The sequence below is a fragment of the Spinacia oleracea genome, chromosome 1 (genome assembly GCF_020520425.1).
Source record: "Spinacia oleracea cultivar Varoflay chromosome 1, BTI_SOV_V1, whole genome shotgun sequence".
NCBI lineage: Eukaryota > Viridiplantae > Streptophyta > Magnoliopsida > Caryophyllales > Amaranthaceae > Spinacia > Spinacia oleracea.
Window position 1 is genome coordinate 98,347,417 of NC_079487.1, and position 17,137 is coordinate 98,364,553.

Sequence of the window (17,137 nt, forward strand, 5' to 3'; positions counted from 1 at the left end):
AAACAACCCTGTTTTATTGCTTCTTAGGCAATAAGTACTTTTACTTCAACTGTTTAGGTTGCTAGTGATGCTTTGTTTGGATTTACTTATCCAAGCAGTTCACAGATATGTGGAAGACTTTCCAGTTGTATCTTAGAACATAGAAATTAATATTTAATTTCCCACGCAACAACTCATGGTCTCCAATCCATGTTGCCATTTCAAAACACGATGCTCTATAGCTCGTCCTTGTCAATGGTTAACTCCAAAGGGATCTTGCTTGATCCTTTGCTAGTGTTTATGCGTGTAGCATTAAAGTTTAGCATATCTTTATTTCCTTGAGTCAAGAACTAATCTTATGTACCTTTTCAAGTACCATAAGTTTTTCTTGATCTCAATCTAGTTGATCTTTACTTAGATCAATAGAGATTGGTGTATGTTCGTCATGCCCAAAGTCACACGATACGTTTTTGGCGATCCTCATATTATATCATACATGATAAATTCTTTTGCAGAATAATTCTTAATTGAATTCTATTCATGTAACTTTAGCTCATTCAGTTTCAGTAGATACTGAATCCAACTAAATTCTTTGACATATAATATAGGTTAAGGATCTCACTTAGATCCTTTGATGTTTAACTTAGTAAATGCTTATACATAGTTCAAACATTCATTACTTAGATTTATTCATATGGGTCGAATGTCTCCAATGGAGTTTTTCGTGTTTGATTTAGTAAATGTCATTACTTAATCTAAAACAATATTATAAGATCTTTGTAAATAGATCTTAATACCCAATATGTACAAAGTTTCGCCATGGTCCATTATTGATGAATAATTTCAAATCTAAGTCATTAGCATTTGAATGTTATTTCACAATAGAGAGATATGTGTGTGATACACATAGGACCAAATAAGTTTTTATGTACTCCCACTAAACTTCTTATACATCTATAAGAATCATGTATATTTTATGAAACTAAAATGCTTATTAGCTTCACTTAAAATACAGTTCCAATTCCCAATTGCTTGCTTAAATCTGTACTTAGATTTTATAAGCTAGCTTTCCTTTTCAAGCATTTATTTGGATCCACAAATTCTATGACATACCATGTACATATTATATTCCAACATTTGATTGAGGAATACGTTTTGTCATCCAATTGCTATATGTACCAATATGCAATCATTGCTTGAATATAGACTTGAGCATTACGATTATGCATGAGGTTTCAACACAATCCACACCGTAAATTTGCTTGTAACTTTTAGCAACTAATCTAGAGTTTAATCATATGGTCATCATGTCTATTTATAACGTTTATAATAGCTTGATAACCAATCCTAGTAGAACTAGAAAACCTAGTAATCCTAGTAAACCTTAACTACTCCAAAAACCTATCCAACACCAAAGACCATCATGGGCCTTGAGTCATATTGATCCTATCCAATACTCTATTGTGTGTGACCTTATAGGACCCGGTTATATTAGTAGTAGCCCAATTATAATTAGCCCACATATCATAATTGGTTTCTAGCAAAACATTATGACCACCTAAATAACCGGATTATTAATATCCATTATTAATCCTAATCTATATTTAGTAATTGCCATCTTGATTAAAAGACATATTCCTTCAGTTCAAACCTAAAACATCGACATTGGCAGAAAATGAGAGTTTTCACTTGTTACCGTCAGTAATACTTTTCATCAAGCTGTAATTTAATTTCATGGTTGTCATTATGTTGTGCAATAATTGTATAACTTACTCTATTAATGGTAGATTTTCTTGAGAGATGAATCCGTTCCAGTTATAACTTTTTGATGCGTCAGATTTTGGATCGTGAAAATGTAAGTTTGTTTGTTACACTCTATCCTGTACTCTTCAGCCTTTTGGCCTATCAATCATTCATAGATTATGGACAGATGGTACTTTACTATGTTTTTACTCTCCTTATAAATTATACTCCGTAAATAATAGTAATAGTATTATGTTGCGCTAACATACGCATTTTTCAGTAGTCTGCAATGAGAACCAGTCTTGCACTGGAAACAATTATTAAACATTCTCTCCGATCAGAATTAGCTGGACGTAAAAGGTAAAAAGGTGAAAGATAACATTCCCTTGCCATGCTCTTTCTCATTGTGATTCAAATGTAACATACTTACTTCGATAAGGAAGTGAATTTGCAAGTTAAAAAATGGCAATTACCTCCCTATAGTTGGTGTAATTCAAGTGATTATTTTTGCAGGTTATGCGCAGATTACTCACGCGAACCACTTTTGGCTAAGTTGTAGTAGCAATGTTTAGTTTCTTTCCACGTGACACATCTGCTACAAAACTTTGGCCAGAGTTCAATACGTTAGTTACTGGTCAACATTATTTTTGTTCATATACTTATAAATCTCCACTAGATTATACTCGAGAGAAATATATTCATAGCATTGCTTAGAATATTATTTCAACAAAAAACAAAAACATCCATAGTTTTGTGAAGAATCATTTGTTGTTTAGAATAAGTGACGTTTGGGATAATATGACACTGAAGACAAAACCTGTCCGACCAGACTTGAGACCATCTTCACTGACCAAAGCACTTGTGGTTAAAGGGATGTCGGTTAGACATGGTCTGAAATCAGTTTTTACAGCAACCACACTGACTAAATCACCAACAAGCTGGTAAGCAAGAGTACGCAGAGCTGCTTCCCATATCCCTGACTGCGAAATTATAATCACCGAACGATTGCTATCCAGATAACTCTTTAACATCTCAACTTCAACTTTAGAGATGGAACATAGTTTAGGAACAAGAACAACTTTGCACGCATCGAATCTCACACAACTAAAATCACGTTGGGCGGAATATCTAACAAGATCAACACCACATTCCTCATCATAACACTTTTCTCCAAAATAAATACCATTACCATTGCCATTGCCATTACCATTACCATTACCATTACCATTACCATTACCCGTTGTTCCCTTTTCAACAACATAGGCATCATCATCATCATCATCTTTCGTTTTCTTTCCAATAAACACCATCTTCACATTATTTGGTATGAGTCCAACTCGGAAGATTGGTTTTCCGGAATCAGCAACAACAACAGACCCCTGTAAACATACATTTATTTATTTAAGAAATAAAAACTTGATAAATTTGCAAAATACAAAATATATTTACGGACCGTGATATTCTCCGGAATTACGAAGAATTGGTAGCAAGAGTTGGGCATCGAAATCATAAGAAAGCGTTTGCCAATGGTTACTGGATGGTGTTGGACCATTCTAGCCAAGTCAAATTCAACAATAGCATACCCCTTACGTCTTGTATATTTGAATTCATACTCTCTATCTCTAAATGTTGCAGTAAAAGGGAGACCATTCCCTACCGCCGCTAATTTGTCCTCCTCTGACATACGACTTTCAAATCTATCACTATTTTTCTCATCCAAACATATCTCCGATTGCAAATAATCAAACTCGTCCAACATTTTAGACAAGATAATCACTCTTTCCTCATCCCCACAGGATTTCGCCATTTTCTAGGCTTCTTTGATTGTCAACTTCAGGCTTATCAAAAGGTAATAATTATTACAGCACACCTGAAATATTCAATCACAGAATTACCTAAACACTTCATATTAATTCACAATTCAATTTTTAAAAAATCTTAACTTTAAGGAAATCTAATAAAAACGATTAAAGCTTTCACCTTTATACATAAACATAAGAGATTATCCAGCAAATTACAATTACAATTACCATTTCAATAAAATTCAATGAATTAGAAAGAGCAGACATAAACAGATTAGATGATGATAAAGGAAATCAAACAAAAGATAATCACCTGGATGCTTCTCCGATTTGCAGCTCAAGACTGAGGAATAGATTTGATAAAAATAACTTACTGTTATTATACAGAGTACTATTTACTGGATCCTAAACTGACACCAAGTACATGTGTGAGAATTTATAAGAGGATGAGGAAATCATGAATACCTTTCCGATCTAGGGTCCAAGAAGAAGAGGGGTAGTTATCGGTTAGGAAAATTAAATCATGACAAAATTGTCAAAGCTCTTATAGAAGATTAGAAACCAAATACTCCCTCCGTCCCGAAATCTGACTATCCTGATTCGTTGAGCCGCTAATTCAGCAAGGCAAAAAAGCAAACCCCAGATTACACAAATCCAAACTCATAATATGGAGGAACAAAAATCAAACAACAAAAGTAATCATTGACCAAAGTAATCCCCAAATTACCTTGCACAAGACCTAAAATCTGGTGAGTGCGATAAATGAGAAATTAGGGTTGAAAGCTGATGAGTCGGTGAGTGCAAACATGAAATGATTGCATTGCCGACAAACTTCAAGGACTAGAAAAAAAGATCAAGAACAAAACATACCCAGAGATCGAAATTCAAAACGTGGGGGACAAATTAGTACCTCAAAGTCTTTAGATTTCGTTTACAATGTGTCATATAGCTTCAAATTGAGAGAGCAATTTGAGCTTGAGTGTAATCTAGATCTATGTCGGCAGAGAAAGCGAGAGAGTAATGGGGTTTAGGGTTGAGAGAAGACGGTTGATAGAAAAAAAAGTTAAGTTGGGTTTTTTTTCCACCAAACATTGAATACGCAGACTGCTAGTAAAGAACACGTGAGAAACAGATGGCAGGTCATTAGTTTGTCGACGCCAAAACAAGACGGGAAATTCTGCAACGTAAAACGGCGTCGAGAAAACACGGAACTGCAATTCCGTGGCTAACACTCTACGCTCTACTTCAGGCGTCGAGCCACAAGCGTCCTCAAAACATGCATTTTGTAGTAGTGTATTGATATATGTGACTCGCACTATTATACCAAGAGACCATACATTATCAACACTTTCTCTGAGCCAAAAAACATTGAAAATTAGGCCCAAAAAACCCGAGTTTGCACTTGGACAAATATTTATGTCTACTATGAGTTCTAGAGTCCAATTGACATAGCTATTGATGAAGAAACGAACACTAATTAAGGTACAACAAACTTAAAAAGCTCGAGCATGGAACAACCAGAAAGCCATGACATTGATGTTAACAAAGAAAATTCTTTGTTCTTTTTCTAAACAGACCCAGACCTCAGGATCCAATCTATCAAAATAGGAATATGTAATAAATAGTACAAAAGTGTTCATGGAAGCCACATCAAAGCAAAAGCAATATGAGTCAATAATTAGGATGGTTTTACCTTATGAATAGAACACGCATGCCTCATTATGTACAACTGGCATCCTCTCAAGAAACAATGTGTGTGCATTCTTCAGGCTTTCAACAGGCTCAGCATTCCTATAATCTCACAAATTTCAGAAAATCAACCAAAATAATTTTTTTGGAGTTAAGGAAGCAACAATGAGAGGTGTGATGTATACGGGATTTGATCCCCTCCCACGACTTCAACCAATTTACTACCCGTGGGAAGCTAGGAATTCAGTTTTTTAGGAATGCAAGTTTTCACTCCATAATCTGTCTTGAAGAATCATAAATTTGATGAAAGACAAAGTTAATAATGTAATCCCAAAACAAGTCGGTGTTATTGATAAAATGTTCCGAGCATTTTTTTGTTCTAACAACATAGCCACATAGTTTATGCAGATCAACACATGTTTCCTATAATAGACTGTTTTCAAAATTCTGCTTGCTTTGGTGTACTGATATATGAACTTTGGCTATAATTTAACTGAAGTACGATACGGAGTATAACCTAATCCAGCTAAAACACTAAAAGCAAGCCTTAGTTTCTAACCCCATCTCTTGGACTAGATCTACACTCAAAAGAGTACAGGAACCAAAAAGTAAAAACAGTAGGCACACATGGAAACCCAATACAACCATTGATATCAGTATTTCAGCCACCAGTGACGAGCAAAATAAAAGACCTGTCCGCCATCAGAAGCTAATTTTCAGAGGGAGGAAAAGATGAGCAGACAATTGAATGCCAACAGGATATTTGCAACTCTCTGTCTTTCTTTCTTTCTCTCTCCTCAACCCTTCTTTCTATTTTCTTTCTTCTTCCTCTCCTGAACCCTTATTTCAGCCATTTTTTCCGGCCGATTCTCTACAACAAAGAGATTAAAAGCCCATTATTTTTTCGGTGAAATTCAGATCTACAACAAAGAGAAAGAGTTTGACACCTGATTTTTGGATTCTTTTCCGACACCGGGGACACCTCCCCGGACACGTGTCGAGTGTCGTGTCGCGGGTCGGGTCGTGTCGACACCGACACCCACCGCCTGGCGCCATGTCGGAGTAACATAGGAAACTCTTAATCCAACAAGTATTATCCTATTTCTAGTCTACAGTCACATCTCTAGATAATATGAGATCTATCCAACAGAAGTCATCTTACAACGCTATGCTCAGGCCGCTAAATACAACAATACCTAGGATGTAATTGTTTGTGGGGTTCCAGAGAGGTTAACATGTATAGACTATAGAGTCATAGACTTGTGCCCATACTCCATGCCAATTGAAGCTAGGACAGAGCTGATTCTGTAAGCTAGTGATATGTTATCAGAATCATGATTCAAGGTGATATGTTATCAGAATCATGATTCAAGGTGACATCTACAGAAGAAAGCACATTAAGGACAACCAACAAGTGAAATAATCAAGACAACTTGAGATGTCATCTTTAGCATATATGAAGTGACGGAGACCAAAACTTTTTTTGTCTACTCCCCCATGTGATTTTAGTAAATAAAAAAGGTGGGGGAAAGACAAACCATGCAGGGTGAAGAGAACTGTTCAGAGCTTGACAACAAACTTAAGCCAAAAAGAAAAATTGACATAATTCATAACTAAAAAGATTAACAAGTTTACCTGAATCAAAAGCATAACAATTGCAAAGATAACCTTCATAATCTCGGTCAAGAAGTTGACAGCGACTGGACTAAAATTGAATTTTCCATCCACCTTGGACATGTAAACCAAGACAAGCTGGCAAGAAAAGAAAATTCACATGTCAATTATAAGCTTGAAGATGTTCGTACAATCAAATAATGTAAGAGTATGAACTATGAACTGCTAGTTGGACAAGCAGCTTAAATTAAGCAAGTGCAATTAGTCTTCACAGCTTAATTCAGTTTAGGGTTACAAATTCATACAATCAGCCCTAATTCATGCAAGTTCGATCTCATCATAAAATTAACATAATTAATTAACAAATTCATACAATCATCCCTAATTCAAACAAGTTCGATCTCATCATAAAATTAACAAATTAACATAATTAATTAACAAATTCATACAATCAACCCTAATTCATATAAATTCATAAAGAGTACCATGAAATCAAAGAAATCAAAATCAAGAAAATAGACAGAGAAATTGAATAAAACAAACCCGGGAAAAAGGATAGCAGTTGCTACAACAATCGTCGGAAGTAGCAGACGAGAAGCTGCTCGGAGGAGAGAGAAAAAGATACGATGTAGAAAGAGGGAGGAGAAATCGAAAAATCAGGAGAAAGGAGGAAGAAGATGATAAATGGCAGAGGAAAGACGGGAGGAGAGAGAAGAAAAGATAGGGTTCTCACTTCCCAGCATTCTATCGAAGAAAGAAAAGGAAGGAGGAAAGAAAAGGAGAAAGAAACAAGCGTAACAAAATAACCATGGGTAATATGGTTTGTGCACTATTATTAAGAATAAGACTAAAAAAAGGCATGAAATGGGGATAGGGTAGGTATTCTACTATTGGGTGAATAGTCTATTATGCTCGGACTCGTCCCACCACCCCGCCGTACCGGTGTCGACACGACACGACGCGGGTGCGGACACGGAATCCGGACCGGACTCACCTTGGGGAAAATGGACTCGTCTTTTAGGATTTTGAAAACCAGATCTGAAAATAGAGGCCTCGAATTAGGGATATGGAGGCCGAGAACTTGGGGCTTCTGGTCGCCTGAGAAAGGCGAGTCACTAGGAATATTTGCCGGCTGGTTTGATGTTCTTGCATGTTGCAGAATGCAACGACCTCCATGGAAATGAACTCCATGAAAGTCAATGCTTTTTTCTTTTTTTTGAAAGTAAGCAGGTGTGGGGAAGGAGGAAGGTGGGGGACAACTGTCAGCAACTGAAAGTAAATTAAATAACGTGAAAAAGTAAAATATTGGGGGATAATTAAATAAGTACTCAAGTGGGACAACATGTCAGTATTTTATTTCTTTATTTTTATTTTTATTAACTTTTGATATTCTTTTGACCCACTTTTATCTTGGGAATGATATCACGTGATTTTTAATTTATAGTTTCAAGTTTTCAATTTTCAAAACATTTACTTTTTTTAAATTTTATTTTAATCACAAAAATACTTTTTGTTAATATTTATTATTAGGTCATTATAAATATTTAAATAAATAAAATTAATATTTTTTAATGGTTGTCGTGTTCACCGAGTCCGTATCTGAATTTTGGACACTTCTAAAACGTGTCCCCGAGTCCTTGATTTTAAAAAATTTCGAGTCCGATCCTTGGACCCGTACCCGAGTCCGAGCATCCTAGTGAATAGTAAACCAAGTTCAAAGCTTTGTAAGTGTTAGGATTTCAAAATCAAATGGACAATAGATTTCGGATGCATAATAGAAACCCACAAATTTGGGCATGTAGTTTGGTTTAGATCTGGGCTTTGTCCAATCAAAACAAAAAATTCAGATAAGTTACATTGGAATTTCGGATTTGATCCAATCATCCGTGTCACGTGACCATTATTGAACAAGTCATTGAACCTCTCGGAAGCTTGTGCAAAGTGGTATGAAGAAATATTCCCTCCGAAGTTCCACAAACTACAAGCAACTCCTCCAGAACTAAAGCGTTTCTTAAAATATATTTAACTATTTCCAGCTCCCATTCCGAACAATGGTATTTGTTTATTGTGACTCGTTTAAGATGAAACCCCAAACAAAATGGGCTTGTTTCAGTTTTGCTCCATGACTGACATTCAAGCTCTGCAACTTCCAAATATTTCAAATATGATTTATTGGTGTTATTTGTGATTCCCTGAAAAGATGACAGTAAGTAATAAAGTCAGATTTAACAGCAATCATAAATCATGGTAACAAGTTGTTATCTTACTGGCAAGCTAGTTGCATTACAAGAAACTTGTATAGGCTTAACTTTCATTAAAAGAACCATCAATGTTATTTTTCTAAGTACAAAGATTTACAATGAAAAATCACCAAACAACACACTACATGGAACACAGTGAGCAAACACATGGAATCAAGGGGCTACTTTATTATCCCTCCTGCAGACAAAATTCCAAGACACATAACTCAAAAGAAGAATCACAAAAATGATTCCAAAAGAAAACTGCTTTAGAATTGGGGCAATCACTCTCTCCATTATTACATCTCAAAACCCATATTCTGCAATCTGCAGCTAGCTTGAGATCATAGAAAATAGCTTTGGCCTCAGCGACCTCTGGTTCCCATCTCCCATTAAACTGCCACGAATCACAAACCTTTGCTTCAGATTATTACAGCACCTACTTGAGCTAATCCCTCCAAACACCCATCATTCCAGATACTGCTATGTTATCTAATAGGTGAATTCAGTTCTGCCTGACATCATTTCTCGCAATCAAGGGGCATTTGTGACTGAGATCTATTATGCATAATGTATTAATGTGTATAGACATTATTAAAATATACAGGAAAGTCCAATCTCAACCCAACTACATTATGAAATTATACCTTAGGAGGGCATATGACATTGTAGAGTGGAACTTTATTGAAGAAGTCACGGTAGCCCTGGGCTTCCCTCCTCATTTCTTTCAGTTAGTCATGACCTGTCTCACAACAACACAGTACTCCATACTCATCAATGGAGTGCCTACTACATAGATCATTCTCCTCTCTTGTTCACCTTACGCATGGAATAGTTTTCAAGGGCAATGTTCACAGTTGGGGATCATCCTCAATTCCAGTTTCATTCCAGATGCAGAAGCTTGCAGTTAAACCATCTATGCTTTGTTGATGATCCCTTGATGTTCTGTACGGGATCCACAGAGGTTGTCAAGCTCATGCTTACAGGATTCCAATTTTTTTCTGACACAACAAGTCTAACTGTCTAAGTGTTAACCCTCAGTCCCTCACAAGTCACAAGTCTTCCATCTAATGTTGTGGTATTAGGGACAACAGTAACAAGAACTCATCACTGTTTCTGGTTTCACCCAGGGGAGTTTACCTTTCAAATATCTAGGGTCTCAGTCAGTCACTGGAAATTAAAAGCAGGTGATTGTGATGCTTTGATTGACAAAATGGTGGCTAGAAATAAAAATCTGGAGTTCAAAACATGCTGGTAGAGCTCAGCTTGTCAACTCAGTGCTCATGACCATTATTGGGCTCAAATCTTCTTGTTTCCCGAGGCAATTCGTAAGAGAATCAATGTTATTTGCAGAGCATTTCTTGTGGTTTGGAACATATGATGAAAATAGACCAGGTTCAGTTTCATGGGAAAAGCTTTGCCTTCCAAAGAGTAGTGGTGGCCTAGGTTTCAGAAATCTGGTTTGTGGAATCAAGCAGCTATAAGTAAACAAGCTTGGCCATTGCTCAAAAATAGGATAACTTATGGGTTAAATAGGTGCATGTTGTGTATGTGAAGTCTAAAAATTGGAACCAGTTCATAGCCCCTCATGCTGCTAGTTAATTGGATTATGAAGTACATTTGTAAGGTGATGCATCACTGTTCTCCTCACCTGAATGGTAATCAGTGGATGGATGCTCCTAACTACTCTATTAAGCAAATGTATGGCAATATCAGCAATCAGGGAGGCAAGTTGCCCTGGCAATAGTTTGTGTGGAACAAACTTTCTATTCCCCGACACAGATTCATTACGTGGTTAGCTTTCCTTGTTTGTCTCGAAACCAGAGGTTGACTTCACCAGTTTGGGGTAGGTACCGATGATCATTGTGACTCTACCAGTTAAACAGTTTCCCACCTTTTCTTTGGGTATGAGTTCAGCAATCAGTGTAAAACAACCATCTTCAGTTGGCTTGGTATCAACAACTACAGGTCCAATGTAGCTTCTTTGATGCAGTGGACTAGGAGACATAGCAAGGGCCAATTCAGGAAGGCAGTGAGTTACGCTGCTAATGCTGCATTGGTTTATAATGTTTGGAGAGATAGAAATGAGGTTGTATAGCTTTTGTAGGTTCCATCTGTGTAGAAGGTGGTGGCTAGCATCAAACAGGATGTTAAGATCAGGATAGTTAATCTTATAGGGAAGAAAGTCAACACCTTTGATAGGGAATGGTTCCTGTTACTGTATCCTTTGTTTAGCTTAGGCTAAGTGTTCTTAGCTTTTTGTTCTGGTCCCTCCTTGCAACACCTTTTGAAGTGCTTCAATATATTGATTACTTGCTTGCCAAAAAAATTTATTTATTAACATCTGTGCACGGGACCTAACCTAGTTAAGTTTATAAATACAAGATGAATTAAGTTTATAAATAAGGGTATTTGATATATTTTGAAAACTCAAAGGATATTTGGTGAATTTTGAAAAGTCGAAAGGTATTTGAAGCATTTATTGAAAACTCGAGGGTATTTCATAAACAAACCGTTTTTTTATTACTTGTCAGCAATTGGAGACTTATACCGTAAGGCGTTGCCGCCTTAAGCATGGAAAAGGCGCATAAAACGCACGCCTTCCATAGGTGTGTGACGGCTAAGGCGCGCTTTTTAAAACTAAGTGCACTCCCCTTATTGAATCTACCCAACTAACCAAAAAAATCACTAGTAACCCGCGTAATAATATGACTTGTATATGTATTTGTCAACATTTCAGTATTGTTAAAGGCCTCCATGATCAAGCAATACTTATACCTATGTTAAAACGTTTTATTTTTTAAATGTTTGTAAATGCATAACTATAATTATTATTATTTTTCTTATCAAAGTAAATGAATACACTAGAAAGTATATGAATTTCTTAAGTTACAAAAAGTTTGATATTTTGAAAATATGCATTGAGATAAATCTAACAAGATTTCACCTGTATATCAATAGTGTCCAAGTCAAAATGTATCAACTGACAAAAAAGGAAGAAGTGTGGTTTACCAACTTCCAAAAAAATCAATAAATCCAACTAACCTCTGTAAAAGTAAGTGTTTCTAGAAAAGGTGCACAAGTTAGCAGCTCCATCAATATTTTATTCCATTTGAAATAGTTCCAACAGCCAAGCTGCAAATGATTCAGATTACGAAAGACGGGCAACTTATGCTTCAGTATCTCACATTGATTTAAAACCTACATCAAATAACCAATCAGTCAATGTCATTGATTTTATAAAATAAACGGATGGAAGGGATCAGGAAAACAAACCTGTACGCACATTCCCATTAGATGCAAACGCCGGACATTAGACAACGAGCTAATAAGGTTAAGTACAGTCTCAAAACTACCCCTAGCTGCAATATCAACCTCAGCTTCAACTAGAGAATTCAGATCTCCAATGGAATAGCTCAATGACCAAACATCCACATAGTTTAGATACTCCAAATTAGGAACATTAAGTACAACCTTGCTCCTTGGTTTTTTGAACCAATTATCAGTAATATTTATAGCCAATCTACGAAGAGAAGGCGAACAAATATTAACGGGATTCACAAGTTTCCAATTCACAGCAGTCAGAGCCAGGTATTCAAGAGATGGGCACCTTGAAATTAGCCTAGTCACAGAGTTATCTTTTGGGAAGTCGAGAAAAGTAAGATGGAACTCTTTCATGTTTGGGAAACAAGTAGATAAAGGAACTCCAAGATTAAGATTAAGATTAATATCAAGCTTCAACACCTCTGTTATTCCAGTAGGAACACGCACAAGAGGGGGGGGTGAATTGTATTTAGAACTTTGATAGAGTTTCTTGCGGAACTTAAGAAACAATCAAGAAACTGAGAATAGAGAAGACAATAACAACAATTGTGAAAACTTCTTGATACTAATCAAGAAGAGAATTCTTTTATTATGGTAATACCTCGATTACAATAATCTCTCCAACACAAGTTCCTCTCAAACTCGTGTTCCTCACAGTAATCTACTTCGATTACAACTCCTTAACTTCTCTCTCTCAGACTTAAACTCTAAGTCTAAACAGGATAACTCTATCCTTTCTAATACAAAATGTAATTCGTGTTTGGATAACTCTAGATATTAATAATGCTTTTGTGAGGATATAAGAAACTTAGGAACTTTGAATTAACTAGGACACAAACTGTTTTAGAAAATCTTAGACAAAACGTTTTTAGGAAAGCAAAAACTCTCAGAATGTTTGTGTGCTTTAAACCAAAAACGATTTCCCTTTTATAGTGTTTATCCTTAGGGTTAGTTCCCTTCAAAACCTCAACTGCTAACTGCCAGCACTTTGGTCTCCACGTCCCTTGACTTGAGGAACAAGGGGAAGACCACTTCCCACGTTCAGCCATGAAGCAGTTGGAGATTTGACTCAATCAAACCCTAAAACGTTTCTTTAAAACAGATTTTATTTATCTACAAAAACTTAGGAGTAATTTTAGGAAAATAAGTTTTGTTTAAATAAAATAAAACGTAAATCTATTTTATATTAAATATGCAAAACTTGTTTTTATTTATGAAATGTTTTCCATAAAAATCGCTTCCAATAAAATAAATGGCCTAATTAAATCATAAGTTCCTTGAGTACTCTATATACCATTAGCATAATTAATATTTACATAAAATTCTAAGTACAGTGGACTACCTAGACTTCATGTCTTCCCTTTGTCTGGAACTTGCAACTCAGAAGCTTCAGACGTTCCAGCCAAGGAACATTGATGAGTTCCTCTCTAGCTAACACAGGAACTCTTGGCTATGAGTCTGTAATAGTTCTTGTGGATATTCGGAACTCTTGATATGTAACTGTGTTGCTCCTCTTGTGACTTCAAACTGGAACAGATACAACTTCCATCTCTGAAACTCCATTGACTGTTCCAAGTGTACCTCAGGAACTTCACCAGTTTATTCAAGTTCCTATCCTAATAGAAACTTGGGCATATGCCTGTTCAAAGTCATTTAGCAACCATAATCAGGAAGTTTGCAATATGTGTGTGTCATCAACCAAAACATAGGAACAACAATATTCCCCCTTTTTGGTGATGACAACACTTGCAAACTTTTTACAAAGAGAGTAAGTACAAACAAACAAGAACTTATACAGACTATTGTGAAACAGAACATAAAAATTGAAAAACAGAAGAGAAAGATTAGAGAGAAGAAAGAGGAGCACCCTTGGCTTACAGAGAGATTCAGAGAGATTGATTCAGGAACTGGATTGAGTGTGCCTTGGAAGTTTGCACCCATGACTTCCCCCTGTTGACATCAACAAAAAGCATAGCACGAAATATAGCCATTCCAAACACAGTGCCCCACGATCAACGTTTGGCAAGTTAAGCTAGCCTCAAAGTATTAAACTAACTCATACAATAAATTGAAAGCAAGCAGTAATGATCAAGACTAGAAAGCATAGATATGTGTAACCAAGCAAGTCAAAATAAGATGGAACAAATACCCAAGTTTAAAAATTATACAAACCGAAAGCAAAAAAAAAAAAATTGTTCCATGGCAAAAGATAAAAGAAACATGGGATAGGGTGATTTAGGCTTGGGATGGGGAACCAGAACCAGCAGTTTCTTCTATCACAGTCTCCTCAAAAGATTCCAGATTGTTGATCTTTGTGAGGATTGTGGCACGAGTTGCATTGGCTTGTTCTGAGTAGTGGTGAAGATCGTTTTGGAGAGTCTTGACACTTGTAACCAATGCACCTATGTGGGCCTGCATTGAGCTAATCCTGTGATCTGTTCCCTCCTGGAGTTCCACCAGACGAGCAACTGTTGCCTTTAGCTCCAATATCTGATCATCCTTTGTGTTCCAGGCACCCCCATGATCTTGAACATGTTCCTGTTCAGATGGAACACGACTAGCTTTGGACTTTTTGGAGGATCTGGGTGTCCTTTTTCTTGGCCTAACAGTTTCAGGCAGTTCTTCTTGATTCAGTGGAACAGCATCCTCCTCTATGGGCATCTCCTTGACATCCCCTTCCTCATTTATTTCCATGAAGACAGGCCCTCTTTTCTTGTTCTCCTTCATTGCTACCCTCATGCTCTTTCTTTTTCCTACACTCTTCCTGTTCCCTCGAGGTAAAGGGACCTCTATTTGTTCGAGTTCCTCCTCCTCCTCTACTTCTTCTTTAACTGCAATTCCTTCCTGATCTTCCTCATCTTGTTTCTCTTCCTTCCCAGCCCTAATGACTTTACCCTGAACTACTTTAAGATTTAATAGATGGAGCATTTCAAGTTGAAGGATTTGGGTGGATTTTAAGGGAATCACAAAGTATGGGCTAAGGTCAACTGAGAAGCTTTTGAAGATTTCTGTGAGAAGGGAGGAGTATGGAATTTTGAATTTGGGGATACAGGTGGATAAGTGTTTGATCATGATTGCAGGAAAGTTTATGGGAATTTTTCTTTCAAGACAATACATGAGACATGCATCAAACAGACTTGCTATGTTCCTTTTCTGAGTTCGAGGAACTACACCTCTCCACACAATATTAAACAGTAATTTTTGAAGAGGTGAAAAGCAGTTGTGTGAGGTGGAGGTGGATACTTTAGAATCTCCTCCAATGGAACCAACTATGTCTTTCTCATCTACATTATCTATGGTCACTGTGATTTGACCTTTGAGCCACATATCAAAACCCCTATTGGGTGTACCAAACAGCTGTTCCAGATAAGAGGCATCAAATTCGATGCGAGTTCCATTCACTTTACTTGAGCAAACATTATCAACACATGCAAAGTTCTTGCAGAATTCTTTCATAGCTTCAGGAATTAAGGGGGATTTGGCATAGGTACTCAAGAGACTTACCCACTTTTGTTGTTCAAGGATTTCCATCAACTCTTTAAATTTCGTGGCTTCACACCATGTTGAGTTGATTGCGAACCCCTCGACCAGATTGTTTTCCTTTGCAGTGAGTTTCTTGGACCCTTTTACTTCCCCCTGAGTTTGAGCAATCTCCTCTGTTTCCTCGATGTTTTCACCAGAAGTTTCCACTCGTCGTTTTTTGGATTTTCTTGTGGAGGATCTAGGGTTTGAGATTGGGGATTTCATTTCGATGTCAGTGTTGGTTTGTTCCCCCTGAGTGATTGCGAGCATTGGATTGTGGGATCGAAGAGGAATTGGCGATTGAATGGGTGAGGTATCCATGGGAACAGGTGATGAAGGGTTTCTCTTTCGTTTGAGGGATGTGAGATCAGTGTTGTTGCTTGTGAGAACCATGGTTGAGGTTTTTTATTTTATAGGTGGAAGGAGAGGTGATGTCAGTGGAGAAGGCGTGTGAGAGAGAGAAAGGGGGTTGCATGGATTGATTGTGGAAAGTGAAGAGTTTCTCCTATTTATTGCCAATGGAACCGTTCCAAACATTCTTTGAATATGGGTATTCGGTTTTTAATTGAAAAAAAATAAATAGATAAAAATAAAAGGAAAATAAAAAATTGTGTTTGACTTTGACTTGCTTAATTTCGTATCTTTGACTTAACTAGTTTGAAAGGAACTGCTTACCTTGCTCATTTGAAGTGTGAGTGAATTTGCCACGATGGTAAGCTTCAACTATGTTTGCACACAAGATTTTGTGTTTGTAATAGTCTATATGTACCATGATTTTTGCTTTTGCCTTAGAGGAACTCCAATTTGGCAATTACCTTAGCTTGATCATTCCGAGTTCCATTCTCATTTTCTCATGTTTCTCTCTGTTCAAAGGCTTAGTTAAAATATCAGCAATTTGGTGATCAGTTTGGCAAAAGTCTAATTTGATCAAACCTTTCTCAACATTATCTTTAAGGAAATGGTGTCTGATGTGGATGTGTTTGACTCGGGAATGATGAACCGGATCTTTTGAAATACAAATAGCACTAGTGTTATCACAATAGATAGGAACACAATCATAGATAATACCAAAATCTCTTAGCTGTTGTTTTATCCATAGAATTTGTGAGCAACAAGCTGCAGCAGCTACATACTCAGCTTCAGCTGTGGATAGAGCAACAGTATTCTGTTTCTTGGAACCCCAAGAAACCATGCATGGACCTAGGAACTGTACCATACCTGATG

General features: G+C 36.7%; 3 protein-coding genes across 11 annotated transcripts; all 3 read right to left on the reverse strand.

The window, feature by feature from the left end:
* Positions 1–2,405: 2,405 nt before the first annotated feature.
* LOC110778603 (uncharacterized) lies at positions 2,406–7,641 on the reverse strand. Its single transcript, XM_056837249.1, has 5 exons — positions 7,371–7,641; positions 6,849–6,965; positions 5,218–5,315; positions 3,176–3,592; positions 2,406–3,101 (listed from the first exon to the last, which is right to left on the reverse strand). Exons 4-5 carry the CDS (start codon positions 3,527–3,529, stop codon positions 2,484–2,486), a joined length of 972 nt encoding a protein of 323 aa, XP_056693227.1. The 5' UTR covers positions 3,530–3,592; positions 5,218–5,315; positions 6,849–6,965; positions 7,371–7,641; the 3' UTR covers positions 2,406–2,483.
* Positions 7,642–8,531: 890 nt separating this feature from the next.
* On the reverse strand, positions 8,532–16,846 carry LOC130467992 (uncharacterized). 9 transcript variants are annotated; one of them, XM_056837264.1, is made up of 4 exons: positions 14,270–16,846; positions 12,344–14,030; positions 12,113–12,268; positions 8,532–9,019 (listed from the first exon to the last, which is right to left on the reverse strand). In XM_056837264.1, exon 1 carries the CDS (start codon positions 16,304–16,306, stop codon positions 14,627–14,629), a length of 1,680 nt encoding a protein of 559 aa, XP_056693242.1. In that variant the 5' UTR covers positions 16,307–16,846; the 3' UTR covers positions 8,532–9,019; positions 12,113–12,268; positions 12,344–14,030; positions 14,270–14,626. The 9 variants fall into 9 exon arrangements, with proteins under 9 accessions (XP_056693242.1, XP_056693239.1, XP_056693245.1 ...); XM_056837261.1 differs by having other exon boundaries at positions 14,259–16,846; XM_056837267.1 differs by adding an exon at positions 9,715–10,012 and having other exon boundaries at positions 12,344–16,846.
* Positions 10,863–12,745, reverse strand: LOC130465546 (F-box protein At3g62430-like). Its single transcript, XM_056834347.1, has 4 exons — positions 12,344–12,745; positions 12,113–12,268; positions 12,015–12,050; positions 10,863–11,237 (listed from the first exon to the last, which is right to left on the reverse strand). The coding sequence occupies exons 1-4, from the start codon at positions 12,743–12,745 to the stop codon at positions 10,863–10,865; spliced, it is 969 nt and encodes a 322-aa protein (XP_056690325.1).
* Positions 16,847–17,137: the final 291 nt, after the last annotated feature.